This window comes from Setaria viridis, chromosome 3 (assembly GCF_005286985.2).
Source record: "Setaria viridis chromosome 3, Setaria_viridis_v4.0, whole genome shotgun sequence".
Classification (NCBI taxonomy): domain Eukaryota; kingdom Viridiplantae; phylum Streptophyta; class Magnoliopsida; order Poales; family Poaceae; genus Setaria; species Setaria viridis.
In genome coordinates this window covers 2,378,640-2,398,268 of record NC_048265.2, presented here as the reverse complement: position 1 = coordinate 2,398,268, position 19,629 = coordinate 2,378,640, and the positions used below count along the sequence as shown (strand labels likewise).

The 19,629-nt window shown below is 46.9% G+C and overlaps 1 protein-coding gene across 1 annotated transcript; it reads right to left on the bottom strand.

Annotated features, from left to right (window-relative positions):
• Positions 1–6,238: 6,238 nt before the first annotated feature.
• LOC117848474 (transport inhibitor response 1-like protein Os05g0150500) lies at positions 6,239–12,379 on the bottom strand. The gene is made up of 3 exons (XM_034729900.2): positions 11,683–12,379; positions 7,924–8,416; positions 6,239–7,476 (listed from the first exon to the last, which is right to left on the bottom strand). The coding sequence occupies exons 1-3, from the start codon at positions 12,180–12,182 to the stop codon at positions 6,697–6,699; spliced, it is 1,773 nt and encodes a 590-aa protein (XP_034585791.1). The 5' UTR covers positions 12,183–12,379; the 3' UTR covers positions 6,239–6,696.
• Between the last annotated feature and the right edge of the window lie 7,250 nt (positions 12,380–19,629).

Genomic DNA, 19,629 nt, shown 5'->3' with positions numbered 1-19,629 from the left:
CTACACCAAACTGGCCTTAGTCACTGGGAGGCTCCTGTCCGTCCTTTTCCTCCACCTCCACTCGCTGCTTCTTTTGCTACTTCATTTCCTCACTTCCAAAGTGTCTAAATTTTTTCCCAAGAATTTCCAAAAAATTTAACTTGGCAGATTCTCATTCTAACTTGGCAATAGCTAGATGCCTGTACGTCTGGGAACGGTATATAAATGCATTAACATTTCCATTGTTTTCTGAAATCAGCCGGGCTGTTTTCCTACTGTTTTATCGGAAATTCCAAGAGATTTACCCGTTCAAATTTCGACCGGTCAACGGCCCACATAACCCGGAAGGCCCACTCTACAGCCCACCAGTGGTCTTTGCTTGTCATTCCTCCCATCGCTCTCTCCTTGTCGGGTTCCGAGGGCGTTGGTGGCTGCTGGTTCTGCCATGAGAGGCGAAACAGAGCTCTTCCCACGCGAACTGTCGGTATGTGTTAGTTGGACTTGGACAGGAATGTGAATTTATAACAAGTCGGGTTAACGATGTCTTCTCTACCGAAATATGCTAATGATATTTTCTTTTTAATATAATCGGCAGCTCTTTCATTTCCAAAAAAGAAAAGAAAAGAAATATGCTAATGGTGTTCCCTCATGGCGTTTCAGGTAGTAGAGGGAGCCTGGATCGTTGTTCAAGGAGTGATGTGCCCTCATGGGGAAAGAGAACAAAGGAAGGTAACAGATATGAAGAGCTGCTCCAGTGCATTCATCAGCGAATTACTCGTGAGATGAAATCAAACATTGCTGAGAGATTTCAGCAACGAGGAAATGAAACAAGCACTGGACAGGATAGGTGATCCCAAAGCACCAGGAAGCGATGGTGGTGAAATGCCAAAAGGATGGAATGAAACAGCGGTGGTGTTAATTCCAAAAGTAGCCAATACAGAGAGAATAAAGGACCTGAGACCCATTAGCTTGTGCAATGTGGTGTGTATAAGATTGGATCAAAGAACAAAAGGAGAGGAGTTGATGGCTATGCTGCGGTCAAGCTGGCGGTCAAGCTGGATATGAGTAAAGGTTATGACCGAGTTGAATGGACTTTTCTGGAGAAAATGATGCTGAAGAGAGAGGTGAATTGGTGTTAAGATATGCCCAGAGGCACCGAGTGTTAACCACTTATTGTTTGCTGATGATTCACTGCGACTTCTGAAAGCTAATGATCCAAGTGCTAGTCATCTGCAAAATATTCTATCTCTGTATGAGGTTTTCTCGGGACAGATCATAAACAAAGACAAGTTTAGCAAGAACACAAGAGAAGAGATGCTGACAAAAGATGCCTGATGATAAGGTTGGACATCAAAACTGAAGCCAGGAATGAAAGATATTTGGGGTTGCCGGTGTATATGGGTAAATCGAGAGCAAAGACTTTTGCCTATTTAAAGGATAGAATCTAGATGAAAATACGAGGCTGGAAGGAAAAGCTTTTGTCTAAAACAGGCAAGGAGATACTAATCAACAGGATGAGGAGAATAACCGATCCGGTGCCGGTGGTGCGGCGCCAACCCACCGTGCCTGTTCCCGCCACCCGCATGCCCGTCCACCCGGTTCCCTACACCACCCGCGACGTCACCCCGCCACCGTTCCCGCCGACTTTCGATCCGCTGCACCTCATCCCGTCCTCAAGCTCCACCGCCCCCGACTTCGAGTTCACTCCCACACCTCCAGCGGCTGTGGCGGCGCCCCCCTCCCCTACTCGCTACGCCCCGCTTCGCCGCTCACCCAACCACCACCACCTCCCGGCGCTCGTGGATGTGCGCGTCCTGGGATCTCCCGTTGGGAGCGCACCCTCCGAGGATGCTGGCTCCGCCGGGCGACGGTCCCCGCCCCCGGAGGCGTCGCCCGTCCGGGTCCAGGCCGCGGTGCAGGCTCCCGTCCCGCCCCTCCACGGCGGGATGGACGACGTCGACGACTTCATTCCTGGAGACCTCCCCTCTGACGAGGAGGAAGTCGACTCGGATGGGTCCCCCATGCGCACGGCGTCGGTGGATGGCCCTGAGGACCCCGACGCCGACCTCTCGTGGATGCCGGAGGGCGACATGGAGTTCGCGCACCGCGTCGCCTACGTCTTCATCAACGAGGACGCCCCGACCGCCAACCCTGCGCCGTACATCCGCGCGGCGATCTACTCGGTGGCCAACGCGGTCCACTACAGCATGTTCCCCTCCTCCGTCGGCTCCATGATGCTGGTGTTCGACTCCAAGATGCTGAGGGACGCCGTGGTGGAGGAGAGCCCCATCATCCACGAGGGAGGCAGGGTCACCTTCCAGAAGTCCGAGGAAGTCTCCAACCGCTTCCTCGCCATACCTCAATGGCTGGTGGCGGTTTTGGCGACCGGCTTCCCCCTGGAGCACTGGAAGGCGCGCAACATCCCCGCGGCGTTCCGCAAGCTTGGCACGGTCGTCGAGGTCGACCCCGAGTGCCTAAATGGCGACTACTCCTCCATGCGGGTCGTCGTCGAGCGCCTGCAGGTGCAGCACCTCCCTGACGACCTCTGGGTGGCCCGGTTAAGGTGCTTACCAAGATCCTGACCTCACGGTTACAACAGGAAATCCACAAACTTATTGACATAGATCAGACAGGCTTCCTCAAAGGACGATCAATCTCAGAGAATTTTGTCTATGCAACTGAGCTGGTGCAGTGCTGCCATAAGCGACGACACCCCACCTTGGTGCTCAAGCTGGATTTCGCCAAAGCATTTGACTCTGTTTCATGGGATAGCCTGCTTCGCATCCTGCATGCCCGTGGATTCCCTGATACCTGTAACAAGTGGATTGAACACCTCCTGACTTCATCCCAGTCAGCTGTCATGGTTAATGGCTGCCCAGGCCCATGGATCACCTGTAGAAGAGTCCTTCGGCAGGGAGACGCACTCTCCCCCTACCTCTTTCTGCTTGTGGCCGACGTCCTGTAACGTCTGCTGAAACATGACGGCTCCGTTCGTCACCCGATCACCGACGGCCCGTGCCCTGTACTGCAGTACGCCGACGATACCCTGATCTTGGTGAGAACAGAAGTAGCAGATGTGCGCCGCCCGAAACAACTGCTCGACACATTTGCTTTGGCAACCGGCCTGAAGATTAACTTCTCCAAGAGCACAGTGGTTCCCATGCATGTATCTACACGTCTGCTGCCCAGGCTAGTTAGAATTCTTGGCTGCAAACCAGATGTCTTCCCCCAGGTTTATCTAGGCCTTCCACTGTCCAACAACAAGCTGCCTCTCTCAGCTTTCACAAACTGCTGCACCGCCTTCACCACCCGGAAGGATCTGCCTGGGCTACTTGGGCGCGAGAGCGAGTTCAGCTTCACTCTCTGCAAGGGGAGGTGGAAGGCACACACTGGCAAGCGTTAAGGAACCTGCTTCCTGCCTACCGATGCATCACACGGGTTCAGCTAGGGGATGGCAGGGCTACGGACTTCTGGAATGACATCTGGGAAGAGGGTGTTCCCATGCCATCTGCGTTCCCGGCCCTCTACAGCCATGTCACAAAACCTGGAACTACAGTGAGGGACATCTTGGAGAGAGGTATTCTCCACACTCTTGCGCCACGCTTGAGCACCCAAGCAACACAGGAGCTTCAGGCCCTCGAAGAACTACTTGGAGACTTAACTCTGTCCGACGAGGAAGATGTACGCACGTCCTGCTTTGAATCAGTGGAACACAGGAGCTTCAGGCACTGAATGTGACATGTTCAAGTTCGTCTGGCGCAACCATGCCACACCGCGTGCCAAGTTCTTCGGTTGGCTCATGGTACAGGACACGTTACAGTGCAAGAAAAATCTGCTGCGAAAGAATATCATCGACTCGGCCACTTGTGATCTATGTCATCAGGCAGAGGAGGATGCTGACCACCTCTTCTCGGCATGCCCGTTCGCCCGTCAGTTCTGGACCAAGTTAGGATGGCCAGAATCTTCTGTGCCCTCCCCGGCCACCATCTGGCATACTGTGCCTCCCAGGGAAGTCCCCGTCACTAAGCTCTCCACGTTCCTGCTGCTATGCTGCTGGCGTCTGTGGAAACACCGTGTTCCGAGGGCAACAGCCCAATCTTGGAAGGTTGCTACACGGTTGCAAGGAAGACTGCCTGCTCTGGCGCGGGCGATTGCCTTGGAGGCACCGTGCTGTTGTGGGTATTTGGTGTAGTGGTAAGCGGCACAATGTGTTGGCCGTGTCATTCGCTCTAAAGCAGATTATGGATGATGATATTTGCTGACAAGAGGTACGTGATTACTGCCTTGTCCGATTGAATTTTAGCTTAGCTGAGCATGGAGAAAGCCGCATGTATGGTTGTTTTATGTTGATGAACTGGCTGCAATCTTGTTGTATCAGTTACTCGCCACATTGTTAATCTGCATGTTGATAAAAACGGGTTCCCATTTTCTTGGTCCAGTGGAAACGGGACATTTCAGTTCAAAATATCAACAAAATTGTAGCATCCTTTGGAACCATGGTGAACTGCAGGGGGGGCATCTATCCGCCTAAATGCCGCCGCCGCGGCCGAACCGCGGGGAGGAGCGAGCACAATGAGCGGAGCGCGAGGAGGAGCCCAAGGCAGCGGATAGGCGAGTGGGATCCGGAGGCTAGAGGCGGCGCAAGCCGAGGTCGCCGCCGGCAGCGCGGGCTCCGTCGGCTTCCCCGACGCCGGTCCGGAATATTTGCAGAACACCTGGATCGCGATTAATAGTCGCGATCCAAGGTTATTTTCGTAAAACCGCCTGATTTGGATCGCGATCCAAAATGGTGGTCTTTTTTAAAATACCAGAACGTATATTTGCATAAAGCCCCCATGTCCGATCAGCTCCGCCTCCGGCACCGACGGCCGCCGCCGCCACCAGCGCCACCGTCTGCCCTAGATCCCGTTCCAGCCGGAAGCGCAAGGTCCCATCCTTGGCTCAAGCCCTGCCCTGCCACGAGAGCTCGACTCCTTTGCTCTGACCTCTGAGCCGCGCAGCGAAGTCATCGGAGCCGCACGCCTGAACTCACGCGGCCGGGCATGGCGGCATCGTCTCCTCCTAGAAAACGGCATTGCCGCAGGAAGATGTGGACCTTGAGGGCCTCCACCACTGCTGACAGGCTCCAGCACCTTGCTAAGGACTCCATCGTCTCCGTCGGGGTCTCCGGTAGCCGAACCGACGTTGGATTCCAACCCACTTCTCCGTCTGGACCGCGCTTCTTCCTCACACATTGCTCCATTGCTCGGCAAGAATCGAAGGCTGGTGCTGAATTGCTGACTGGAAGAACTGGAATTTGCATGCTGAATCTGTGAGGATCCCAGAGCTACAGTTGCTGATTGTAGGGATGAGACTGATTTACAACATGCCTCTCCCGAGCCCACACACCCGCTGTAATCTGCACTCCACCAGAAAATCTCAGCAGGGTTTTTCTTTCCTTGGCAAAGGCGTCATGGCATCAGGTTCCATTGAAACCGGCAACTACGAGGAACCAGATCGACTTGGACAACGAAGATCATCATGTATGATGAGGTGAAATAGGTGTATGTGCTAGGCAGCTAGAAACGGTGGTGTGTTCTGCATACTGCAATCTCCTCCTCACTGACGTTTCCCGCTCAGAAAATCATCATCATGCCCTGAATCGATAGCGTCTTGAATCCAACGCGCACGAATCCGGACTGCGCACAGAGCCATTGAACTCGCATTGTAATTTGGCAGCACCCAATCGGTTACAACGCTTTTGGTTTTCAGTGAAGACTATCTTCAGAAGAGGCATTTTCTGCTCAGAGAATCCAAGCACACGCATTGAAGAATCCACGCACGCATTTTGAGCTGCTACGTACTTGCTTCTGCACCACACTACATGGATCTCAATGTCCTTTTCAAAGGCAACGCATCCATCCGTTAAAATCAGGATCCATCGTATGCTTGGCAGTGCCAGTGTGCAAACTATGCAAGATTCATATGGCTAAACACAAGCTGGCTCACAGAACTAGGAAGATCCATGTGTTCAGCACTCAGCCGATACCACATGGATGGATACATGTCATTACATTATATTCACTGTGCCATAGAAAAACACCAAGTTATGCTGCCCTAGTGGTAAATTTTACATTGGCTTACAAAGAAACATCTTGCAGCCAACAACAGATTCAGAAGCAATTTAAAGTTCACTAGCAGCCACAGGAGGATACTACAGACTAAAACCCAGCCGGGTACATTTCTCCATAACCCCGGGTGAAATAAAGGGCCACAGACAAGCTTGAATTATTCTACATTCACAAATCACTACAAGTTGGAGCGACAACCCATAATTTGAGAGGGGAGGTCAAAAAAGCAGAGGCTCCTGGTACAATTGTTCTGATAGCACAAGTACACTGCGACATTGGAATGATCCCATATTTTTTTATACATGAAAAGAACTAAACACGCTAAGAAAACAAATCCAAGTTTTCTCAAGACGCTATCTAGTAGTTTCTGTAACTCATCCAGTCTCCTCCCTACAGTTATTAACACCTGAAAGGGGCCCCGAGTCTTGCCCTTAAACTCGCAGCAACAGTTTACATCTGAACAGAGATTATGATGGGGGTTATCCAGATCACCAGCCTTTCTACTTCAAGGAGACTATCCATGTTATGCAAGGGATGTGTTGAAGGTACAAACCAGACTGAAAATGGATGCTCCATAGTACCTTCCCTTACTGCAGGTCGCCACCCCTTAAACAATCTGGACCCAGGTTGGTGTGTCAGACCTTGGACCTGCAATTGTCCGGTAGACATACATCGTCTCGGCGGGGCTCTCATCTGTAAGTGAGTCCAAGGGGCATGCACGTCGAGGATCATTCATGACCTCCACACTAAGGCGAGGCATCTTGCGTGCAAGCTGTCGGCATGCGCCCAGGGTCAGTGAGCACGACGACATCCAAAGGGATCGCATTGTCTCCAGCTTGGCAGCATTTGCCAGCAAGGGCTTATCACCGAATGGGCAGTCCCTGATCTCCAGCTTCTTCAAGCTCTTGCAGCCCGAAAGGATGTAATGAAGGCCCAAGTCGCTGTTCCCAGCAAAGGCGATTGAGAGCATCTCGAGACGATCAGCATGTGCCCCGATGGATTTAAATACACGGTCTGTGAGAAGGCCTGAGACAGAAAGCCGCCTAAGGCCCTTGCATGATTCCACAATGGCACTAAAACCTGCATCAAGAGGCTGATGCGTGATGTAATCTGGTGTATGTGGCTCTATGATGCATAGGCGGAAGCAAGTGAAGTTGGGCCGGTTCTTTGCGATGGTAATAAGGGCCTCATTGGTCATCCGTCTGCAGAAGTAGAGGACTGATTCCAACATCGGGCAACCAGCAGAGACATCAACAAGACCTCTTTCAGTCAATGAAACCTGCTCAGCTGCATCGAAAGGAGAAGAAGGGAAGACCCGCAACTCCTGCAGTTTATTACAAGATGATGCCACAGCAGCAAGACCGTGGTCCTCAATTAAATCCATCACCTGAAAATTGCAGCTTTGACATTTAGAAGAGAATCTTCAAGAATATGTATGCTGCTCTAAAACAAAGAGAAGCAATTCATCAAATAGCACTTTGAGAATGAACTGAATCACTGTAGAAAACCTTCTATGGCATATTAATTACTGTGTTGTCAAACAAGGTTCATGTTTCACAAAAAAAACGCATTAATTCCAATAACTTCATGTGATGCTTCAACATACAATGTCATGACATGCACCCTAACCAAATAGTGGTGCTTAGTGCACTAAAAAGCATATGCACAGGATCTAACGCTTTACTAAAACAATTGAAACAACATTTATGCAGGTAATTTCACTTCCTAGAAATCAAGTGTCCATACCAATATGCATGCAACAGCAGTTTAAACTTCAAAGGTAAATTTCAAAAACTTCTCAGCTAAATAAAAGATGTGCGCAAGGGTTGCGTACCCATAAGAGTTGCAAATTTTTGCATCTGCTAACGAATTTTATCAGTTCGGGGCCTCGTACAGTAGCATAACTCAGATTTAGTGATGTGAGGCCCTCGCATACGCAATAAAATGCTGGCAGGTACTCTGGAACAGCATCCCAAGCCCCAGAAAGCCTTCTTAGGTTTTTACAACCAGCAAATGCTGCTTCAAGCTTTGAAAAGAGATCCAGATGGTAATCCGCAGAGAATCTTCCTGTTCCAAGCTCTACAATCTGAGGAGCTTTGCGAAGAAGGCTAGCAAGCTTGTCGAGAGGTATAGAATTGTTGAGCTTGAGAGTCTTGAGGTTGCGACATCTGGTTACCAGTCGTTCAAGTACAGCTATATTAACATCCCCCTCTAAGCATGAAAAATTTAGAGTTACCAACGAAGTGAAGGATTCCGGAAAGAGACTGAGCCAATGAATAGAGCAATCCTCAATCTCATTCTCCTGCAGGTCAAGTTCTCTTAGATTTCTGCAAAGAGAGTATACAAAAGTTAGCAGTTGGAAATAACAGTTTAATAGATGACAAGTCATATCTTGAAAGAACTATGAAAACTGGAACAAGGGACAATGGCCAGCGCTATCATCACATTCAAATAAGCATGGAGATTTGCGAGGGAAAAAACACTAAAAAGAACTACAGGTGCACTCAACTACTGCAGGAAAATCCTCAAAGCACAATTGGTTACAGAAACTTACAACTTATACCTATCATTAAGCAAACATTTTCCTTATATTTTCTATTTGTTACTCCAGTTATATGTAACTTGCTTAAAGATCATTAGTGAATCTTAGTCCCTGAACTTGAACAAAACAAATTACATCATGTCATTCACATGAATACATAATATCCTAATTTGCTATTGTTTGCTATGACTTCTACACTGCAAGGGATAGTTCGGAACTTCAGATACATTTCAAAGGAAGCTATATCGGGAGAATTCACATAAACTACGCCGTGCAACTTTACCAGTCTTTGTCAAGTTACAGTCATGCAAAATCACTGCATTGCATACTGGGAGAAAGAATGTAAACAAAAGCAAACAAGGGACAATTATCAAAAAGCTGACAGACTCCAACAGTCAGCACCAACAAAGTCACAGTTCAGAATTAATATCTTCCGCAAGATTGGGAAGACTCCCGCATTGGTCGGATGTTAAATAAAGGAAGCAATAGCATAGCAGCAACAGAGACAATACTAGCTTTCACTGAGACTTGCCAATAATCAGTTACCCCAAAGGCATAAAGAAGGGCAACTCGTGAAACATACTATCGGTTAATGTGAACAGCACTCAAAAGCCAAAAAAGGAGAAAGAAACAGCTAATAATTGTAGAGAGCGTATACAAGTCATATTGCTTTCCTGGCATATGCCGTAGATGCCTGGGATAAGCTAGAAAATTGAGCTCGCTACTCCCACTTTTTTAGGTTATTTCATGCAGAAATAATATTCAACATAGAACCATCCAGAAGCAGGTGCAGCAAATTGAGGTGCTTTACAGGACTAATCAGTATAAAGAAATATTCCTCAAGTTATGGCTTTTCAAATAAAAAGGCTTATTTCACAGCCAGAGAGCACCTACTTCCGCTGGTACAGGATTAATTCAGAAATCTCTCATAATGGTCAGCAGATATAAAGCAGATACAGCAACAAAAAGATTAAGGATTTCACAGGACAAGGAAGCAAAATGACTGACATGGAAAAGCAATGTGCTAAACAGTGTAGTCTTTAGACAACAAAACCAGGCTTTTAATCAGTAAGGGGCATTATCGTCAGTAAAATAAACACCTAGGGCCTTCATGAATTTCAGGGGACACACCAAAATTTCAATGGAAGCAGCCAATTTTTTTAGTTGACCGAAATGTAACCTACTTAGATCTACATGGTTTGTACATAACCTGCACTGCAGTCCCATCCCACACCCATTACAAAACTAATTATTCTGAAACTACAATGTGAGCAAACGATACATGTAAAAACTCTAAATTTGCAAATTATAATTATTGATGTTGAAGAACAGCTGCATCCAATCATAGGCTTTGACTACTACTCCAATTTTAATCAGAATAATCAAAGATATGCACACCCAATTTCCTCGATCAACATTTCGGGTGTTACAAGAACCCTCGCGGAAAGAGATAAAGGCTAAAGCCAACTCAAAACTAGGTCTATAAATTATCAGGTAATCAAAAAAATCAAAACAAGTATGCATGACACTTGTTTCTAGTACAGAATACAAATTTGTGTATTTACAGTTACAATCACAAGAATATGTGTTATCCAGAACCAATCTATCCTCATCTTGTACAACTACAGAAACATATTTGATTGAGTCAGAAACCTTTTTTGCATCTGCACAAGGCACCAGTTATCAGAAACCAACCACACTATCAGGTCATCCATTTTGATGTGTTTCTTGTCACAAGCAAACAATACAAATGGTGGTTGTGCGTAAGGATTTGGCACAGTAAGGATCAAACTAGTAAAAAATCAGCATCTTCGGTGTCAGATTCTTCAGCTTCCTTTTTTTCTAAAAGGTGGGACTTTAGCAAGATCCTAATCCTTTCTGGAGAGATAAAGCAAGTTCTTCGTAAGTAAATTTCTTGTGTGCGATTCAAATTCAACAGTCGCACTAATAAAGCAAAGTGAATGTGCTCCTATTTATAAGTCCTCGATGCAAACATTATCCATATAGGAGAAAATACAACATACTTCCACCTAAAACAAGTTAGCAGCTAGAACTTAATGACAAAAGGGAGGCACGCACAACAACACAAATGGGAATCTATATGTAAAAAGCATGCTGAAAGACTTGATTCTTTGAATCCAGGTAGAAGTTTATATCAGGACGGAACTCATTCGAATCTCAAGCATAAATGAAAAGCAAAACAGTTCAAGTCAGATCTAGCATCTCATGAGGTGGGGAAATACAATTGTTTAAGTAAAGATTGCGTCCAATTGGTTCTAATCTTGAAACAACCCTATCATTTTGGTGGAAAGATAAAGGGATGCATCCATCATTGCCCAGCAAATAGAAATGTTTATTCTGCCAAACCCACAGATCCGTGGAAGAAAGCAAGAAAGATAGCACCTCCACAGACCAATCACTCAAAACCACAGTAGAATCCAGAGTCAAAGCTTCCCAAGAGAAAAATAAAGCTTACTGAGGAATCCAAGCTAAGAAAGGTCAAACTTTTGATGGTGACATGAGCAACAAATTGTATCAAAGTTCACTAAAAATCCTTTCTGCCAGAGTAAAAATCATTCTTTTGACACAGTCACACAGACAAGTAGGAATCTAAAATAGCACACTAGTCTTCACCTTGGGGCAAACCCTCAAACACTCCAGATCACACTAGAACAAATTGAACGTTTACCTTTCGTCAATGAACACCAAGAATAGATCAAATCTAAAACTGGAGCTTAGCACTATTCGCAAATACTACTCAACAAGCACGCAAAAGAAAGATCAAATGCTTAGCTCAAAATCATCAAAAGTAGTTCATCCTTATGATGAAAGCCAAGTTCAAATCATTTTCTCCTAACCAAGAAATGCTTTAGATCACAAAAACACAAAATGACACCAGGAAATCTTGGAGCTTTTCGTCATAGACTCCTCCAAGTTTCCGAAGAGAAACTCCCATAGAGCTCAAATCTTTTTGGAAGGAAAACCAAGAACCACGCAAAGCCTTAGTTTTTACGGAGTAGCTCAAATCTCGGCCTGGATGCGCGGCCTCACCTGCAGCCGGCGGCAATGGCAGCGAGCCCCGCGGTGCTGAATCCCTCGCAGGAGACGAGGCGCAGCACCTGGAAGTTCCTGAAGGAGGCCGCGATCATCTCGAGGCAGTCGTCGGTGACGACCATGCGCTTGAAGCTGAGCTCCTCGAGCAGCGGCCACCCATCGGCGGCGGCGGCGACCCATGGCGCAGCGGCGGCACCCCATCCGGGCGGTACGAGCCCGAAGTCCGCGAAGTGAGGTTTGCCCTTGACCTCGACGGCGCGGACGGATGGGAAGCGCTCGACGGCGTCCTGCGGGGACGCGGCGTAGCAGTTGGCTACCGCGAGGCGGCGGCGCGAGCGGCGCTCGGCGCGGAGCCAGGAGCGGCAGGCGGCCGCGGCGGCGCCCCGGTCCGAGTCCGCGGGGAGGAAGGAGAAGGCGTGCTCCCAGACCTCGTCCGGGAGTGCGTGCCACGGCGGCATCGCGGCGGCTGGTGCCGCGCGCGAGCCGCCGCGTCCCATGGGGGCGGCGGGGGCCGTCGGATCAGGCTACCCGGCGGCTGGGACGGGCCGGGGGAGGAGCTCTGCGGGTGGCGGCGGTAGGGCTCTCACGGGGGAAAGCATCTGGCTGCGGGAGCTGGAATGGGGGGAGCTAGCTGCAGCTGAGAGGAGGCCTCCTGTGGTCTTCTCTTCAGCTCTCTCTCTCTCTCTCTCTCTCTCTCTCTCTCTCTCTCTCTCTCTCTCCCTCTCCCCCCTCTTTCTTCATTTTTTTAATTTCATTTTATTTTTTTGGTAGAGTGTTTTATTTTCTTTCATGCTGCAATTTTTTCCAAAGTCTACAGCCTATAGGGAGGGGGGAATGAACAGTGATGGGAGTGGTGGTAGGAGGAGAGGGTCTTGTTCAGTTTGGGGCTTTGGGGCTGTTCCCGGGATTCTCTGTGGAGCAAATGGACAACATCAATATGTGGTTTCTGAGACCTTTCAATTTGAGGTCTGTAGTCTTTTAGGTTAAAATTGAAGTTTGTGATTCTTTATATTCAACAGCAATAAAGTCTGTCTTGGAGTTTGAAAAATTTTCATATTCCAAATTGTAGACCTAGATAGCAAGCACTTCAATTCTTCTCCATATTTAGTAATTGGAAATGTACTTATGTAGGTTTTTAGGTCAAATTAGATCCTTGTCCAACTAAGATCATTAGCATCCAATGTTTCCGTTGTTTGTTGGAAACTAAGATGATTCATAAGCATGTCTTGTTGTATTGTGACTAATTTGTCTTAACGTTGAATCATCATACAACTAATTGATCGCATGAGAAAAAAGATTAAAGTAAGCATGTTTTGTCGGTTTCCAATTTTTGGACAAGCACATAAATATGCATCAAGATTTGAAGGTAGATAAGATATGACATTGCTTTAGTCTAGACTTTACTGGTTCTTCCCCGCTCCTCTCCTTTTTTCCTTTTGTCGGTCCCTAGAATTTGCTAGACCATCGTATCAATAGATGCTAGAATCAAAGGTTCATATTTTCCATGTTGCCATCATTGCTAGTTTCTTCGCAACCACATATGTTATATATAGTGGTTTTTTTCTTTCACGGTCATGTTTTAATGATGCCCGACATGTTTGCCACTTTTTTATTAGTCGCTAACTTGACATAATGGCTCTTAACTTGCAAGCTTTGATTCTCCCTTATATTTAGTAAAATACTTCTTTATGCTAGACTTTGTGCATGTATGTGGACATGTGTATTTCATTCTATAGGGTTCTTCATGTTTCCATGAGTGAGTCTATTCATTCTCCCAGCGTCTCCTTAGTTCTCATGAACTATTTTACTCAAATATGCAGTGAAATCTAAAGGAAAACGATTGAATGCAGCTTCACCGGTTCAAAGCGATGCAGTTGAAGCCACGCTCATGTTCTGAGACCTTGGGAGGAGGCGGAGGAGGAGGCGCAGAGGATCCTGCAGGGTTGGGGATGTGGTCCCACGCAGAGTGGGCAGTGGAGCCATCAGCGCCATGGCAGCATGTGATGGGGGCCGGGGCATGGGCCTCTGGACCTTTTACTGCCCCGGTGACAGCAAAATTAACCAAAAGATATCACGAGCTATTTTTACCTTTCACCTTTTTTGACCTGCCTGCCCCCGGTCCGTCCTCGCTCTCAAATCCCAATCTCGAGAAATCATCCATTCTCGCCTTTTTCACTGTTGGAGCCATTCCGATTGCAAACATCTCTTGGCAGCCGGAAAACACACCGTTAATCTTACTCCAATTGTAGTAACATGAATGTAATGTAACTATGGTCCATAAAAAATAAACTGCTCACATGCCTGGCAATCTGGTATTATTAGTAACTAAATCATTACTGAAATATGGTACTAGCAAGAGATAATATCCTAGCGCCGGCCACCAACTCTCATATAAAATCTTTGTGCCAATAATGCAAGCTCAAGGCATCAAGCGCGTATTTAGGAGGGCAAAATTTTGTGAAGCTAAAGAGCACATACACCCGGTGCTTAGAGGCAGTTCTTAGCTGAGAAAACCTTTTTTTTCAACCATATCATTTACACCTGATGCTTGAAAGGTGGATAGAGTACGTGCAAACAAGGTGGTTGAGTCTATTTTAACACCAATTTGCGTGGGGATTAACTTCTAGTACTGGTGCTTAATTATATTTACAATATTCTCTCTTTAAGCATTCAGGTCTAAACATCTTGCACCGTGTACATGCTTTTTAAAGATTTTATATTTCTAATGAATCCCGCTAAATTGTACTAACAGTCACCAAAAAGCTGTCATGATTGGTAGATAAACCACTGATCAGTAAGTAAATAATCTTTCCTCATCCTATTCAGTGGTAACCGCGTCGCAGATTTGAGCCACCCGTAGGGAAAAAAAAGTATGGCAAGCAACAATTGTTTGCAATGTTGCACCGTTCCTCCTTCCAGGAGAAAATACTCCTCGGTTCCAAATTACAGGTCGTTTTGACTTTTTTAAGTTCATATATATTATTATGAATCTAGATATACACTATATCTAAATATATAATAATATCTATGAATAAAAAAATTAAAACGATCTAATTTGAAATGGAGTGAGAAAAAATTATGAGCAAAGGAAGTTTCTTAGTAGCAGGAGTGTAATTCTCCCTGACGGTACTGTAGTGATGCTACACCTGCCATCTAGCGAGAACCCACTGTCATCTTCAGTAATCCTGCCCCATGAGGCCATGACAGCACTGCCATTAGCTGATGCAGCATTTTCACTCGCCCCTGCTGCCTGCATCTGCATCTGCATTTGTTTATCTGCGATAAACATTTCCTGCATACCAAATGCCTTCCAAGAAAATTCCCTTTTGCAAAGAAAAAAATTATATTACTGCTACAAGAAACAGTAGCAGCTTGCAAATAAATTCATCTACCAGTATACTCCATTTTTCTCTCTGAAAGTAGACGGTCATGTTACACCTGTCACCCATCATCGCTATCTAATCTAACCCACTGTCATCGTCCCGATAGTCTAAGGCTAGGTAGCAACCTTTAGCCCATATCATATCGGATATTTAGATACTAATTAAGAGTATTAAATATAATAGTATTAAATATAAACTAATTACAAAACTAATTGCACGGATGGAGGCTAATTCGCGAGACGAATCTATTAAGCCTAATTAGTCCATGATTTGATAATGTGATGCTACAGTAATCATTTGCTAATGATGGATTAAATAGGCTTAATAAATTCGTCTCGCGAATTAGCTCAGGGCTTCTGCAATTAGTTTTATAATTAGCTCATATTTAGTCCTTTTGATGTGATAAGAACTAAACTTTAAACCGAGAATCCAAACACATTAGCATCCGAACATTTGACGTGACAAGAACTAGACTTTAAACTGAGGATCCAACGCACCCTGATCTAACCGGGCGGTAGAGTAAAATACACTGCTACTAGCTGTAGCAGCATTAGCGGGTGGTAATTAATTAGGGGCCGGGCGGCCATTAGTTTAACCGGCGATGGTAATCTCGACGTGCGTGGTGTTTTGCGAAACCTCCGAGAGGCGTGAAGGGAAGGGGAGAAAAAAAAGGGTTTCCGCCTGCGGATGCACGCGCCGGCGGCCCAGCCCCGCTGCCGCCGCCGCTAATTGCCCCGGTTAATTAATGAGCCCGCGCCCCTCGAATCCCGTGATCAGTCGCTCGCTAACCCCGATCCAGATCAAATCCGCCCCGATTCACCCTCCCTCCCCTCCTCCCTGCTACTGTAGCAGAGGGCTTCTACTAGGAACCATGGTAAATTGTTAATTGGATTGGGTTCCTCTTCATTGCTCGTGTCTTCTTGTCACTGGCTAGACATGGATTGGTTTTGTCTTCGACTTCCATCAAAGTGCCCAATAAAATTGGTTTTTTCCCTCAAGAATTTGCAATGCGATCTATTTACATTTAGTGGCGCAGAGGTAATTGTACTAATTACATGGTAAAAACTGAAACAAAAAAAAATGACGGCAAGAAAAACACTGCAAAGTTAGGACAGATCAGTCTGCGGTACTCCCCTTTTACAGCAGCATGAGATGAGATGAGATGAGGTTATTGCAACAGGCAGTCTGCTGTTCCTGTGCCTCACCGTTAGGCTTTAGTACTGACCAGAAATGGTCCAAATGATCAGTGTTCCCTCCCCTTCTCGACTCCTTGAGACGACCGGTCGTCCGGTCCCCTGTGTGCAACGGCGAGCAGTGCCAGTGCCATTTTTGTCTCACAACTCGTGTGTCTCGACTCGGTTGAAAAATCATCGGTCCATTCTTATTCAGGAAATCGAGATCGTAGTGCTTGTTTTCTGGCTTTAGCGTGTGTGGATTCCTCGTTGATCGCCCTTATTGGGTTTGAAGATTTTTCTTTCAAATTTTGTCTTAAGCATATAAGCCACACAAGTCTAATCATCATTGTGATGTCACTCAACATCAAGCAAAAAGCAAACTATCGTTTGATTTGTCACGACACATCCAGTACAGTTACGAAGCTGAACACAAACTACACGAACCATGGGGATTAACCCCATGTTTACGGATATTGTTAGGTACTTGAGTGCATTTTAACCCTAAATCAAAACCATCTCTGCAAAGATGGTCCTCAGCTCATCACTGGGATGATGATACCAGTGGTACCCTGCTCCTTTTCGTAGGAGAGCTTCATGTTCAGCCCCCTCTCTCTTTCTCTCTCTATTAATTCTTTGGCCGGCAAAAGGCTACAAGGCGGCAGCACTATGCCCCCACCCTTTTCCTACAATATTTTTACACTTTCCACCCTCTTAATCTTCACAAAAATATTTTCCAAACACTAGGAAAACATTATAAACCTATCCGAACACACGGAAGAGGAGGAGGGCGACACGTGCATGATAGGAGCAAGCGATGGGGAGGGGATAGGGGGGCATGGGCCCCGCCGTCCAGATCCGATTGACCAAATCATTTGGGCGGTGAGATTACGTGAACGCCCCTGGGTGACGTCACTGCCCCGGCCACCGGTCTTTTTTGCTTTTTCCACCTCTCTCGACCTCTCGCTTTTGGCTGACACGGTGGGCCTGCCGGCTTTTTCAAGCTCTGCTTTTCTTTTTTCCTTTATTCTTGTATCTCTGTTTCGTGGATGGAGGTTTATTATCTCATTGAGTTTTGGTTTGGCATGAGACGGTGAATGATGGATACGTGTCGACTGGGGAGAGTAAAATCGGTGGATTATGCGTGCGATTGGGCTGGGCTCCAATCCAATCCGCTACCGATGTTGATCTGATTGAAAGGAGTGTTAATCATAGACGGGTAGAAATGAAGCTTTTTTAAAAACACAATATAGACGAATGATCTGTTCGGCTGGACTTATAAGCCGGCTGATAAGCTGAAACGACTGATTTGTTGTGAGAGAAAAACACTGTTTGGTGGCTGATAAGCCGACTGATAAGCTGAAGCGAACAGGCTCGAAAAATGCAAATAGTTTGGATATGACTTTGGAAACGGAGCTTTTTTTGAATAGTATTTGTAGTACTGGGCTTCAGGTTTTTTTTTGCAATATTCTAAAACTTTGACTTTGGAAAAGGAACGCTACAAGGACGCCACCAAACGGTCTCCTCGCGTGCTCCGAATCTATCCTCAGGTCAGGCTTCACGCGCACGGTTGTCCTGCTTGAGAAACGTCATAACCTGCAGGTAATTCCTACCTGTGAAAATGTGGAGATGTTCGATCGGTGTATGTGTCTGGCCATCACATTAACCTATAAGATCATGGCATTTCCACGCGCGCGATGAGCTCCAATCCAAGCCGCTGCCGATGTTGATCCGATTGAAAAGGAGTGTTGATCATGGACAGGAATATAGAAAACAATGGAAATGAAGAAGCTCCTTTCTTTTGAACAATGTACAGAGGGGGTGTAAAACGAAGCTTTTCTTTTAAAAAAATACAATATAGATGCAAATGAAGTTGGATACGAGCACAGGCGAGAATATTATTTGTAGTTCTGGGCTTCAGGTTTGTGCAGTAACCTTTGACTTTGGAAAAAGGAAAACTACAAAGACGCCACCTCACGGCCTGCCCCGCGTGCTCACGGTTGTAGAAAAGTAGAAAACAAATCCGCGCACGGTTGTAGCAGATTCCAGTGGATTTCTCCTTAATTCCTGCTTGCGAAACATCAAGCATGTCATGCGAAATGACTTGCAAGTAACTCCTACCTGTGAAAATGCTCGGTGTCTGTGTGTGGCCATCGCATTAACCTACAAGATCATGGCTTTTAGGAGGAGATCCGGCAAACAGTGTTGAGGAGGGCTGAGGAGTAGCATCTACGAGCGAGGCGAGGCCCCCCACCACACAGCTAGCCTTGGAACTGCAAATGTTTTTGTTTTGTTTTGGCTTGAGAGATGATCACAGTTGACACAAAAAGGCAGGCAGGCAGGCAGGCAGGGCAGGCCGGCAAGGCGATCTACCCGACCCGGCCCATGCTACGCAACACCAACGCTACAGCGCGGTCGATTAGACGGCTCCCTCACTCATCAAGCGAGGCCGCCGCATCGTCGTCCCCACTCGCACAGCGGCACAGGCCCAATAACCCATGTCCATGTCCACCACCAAAAGGAAAGCCTTCCTGCAGCCACACAGCGCCCGCCGCTGTATCGCCTGCCCCACCTCCTCGCCGCCAGCCGCGGAAGCAAGCAAAGCACGCATCCACCACCACGCTTGGCCGCTGCAGCTTCGGTTCCAGGCGGCAGGCTTCTCTCCGCTTTGCCACCAAACCAAACCAAACCAGGATGACGCAGCGGCATCCGGTCCAATCATCCATTGGCTTCTGTTTGAAACGAAGCACAAGCAGGGGCACAGCACAGTGTGGCGCCGCGTGACCGAACGGGTGGACGCGGGATCGAGGGAGCGGCCAGGTCGTCCAGCGATCTCATCTGATGTGAGGGCGGCCGACGGGACTCTCCTCACTGTTCCAGATGGATCGGCTGCGGCCGTGGTAGCATGTACTAGTAGCCTAGCAGGCCTCTTTAGGCGAGATAATACCTGCACATGCATGCGTGTAATTCCTCCGATTCACGTTCAGAGAACTGTGCAAGACGACTTGAACTCGACTGATTGTATTTGTATGGTTGCCTGAACAGTGCTCTCATTATCCTCCTCGTCATCGTGGGTTTTCCCTACAACAAAAGGGGTACTTCCTCCATCTTGCACAGTAAAATAATACTATGCTACTAATAATAACCAAGCAAATTTGGTCGAGGTAAAACTGCCTAGTAGTACACAAATTTGATCGAGCAATGAATAGGACCTAGCTCATCTTTGAAACTACGGCGACAACATCAACAACGTCTGTCTCAGAAACTACTCCCTCCGTTCCAAATTATAATTCATTCCAACTTTCTCGAAGAGTCAAAGCAGTCAAAGCATTTTATGTTCGATCAAAATTATAAAGAGGATCACAAAAGTTTATGGCACCGAATAAATA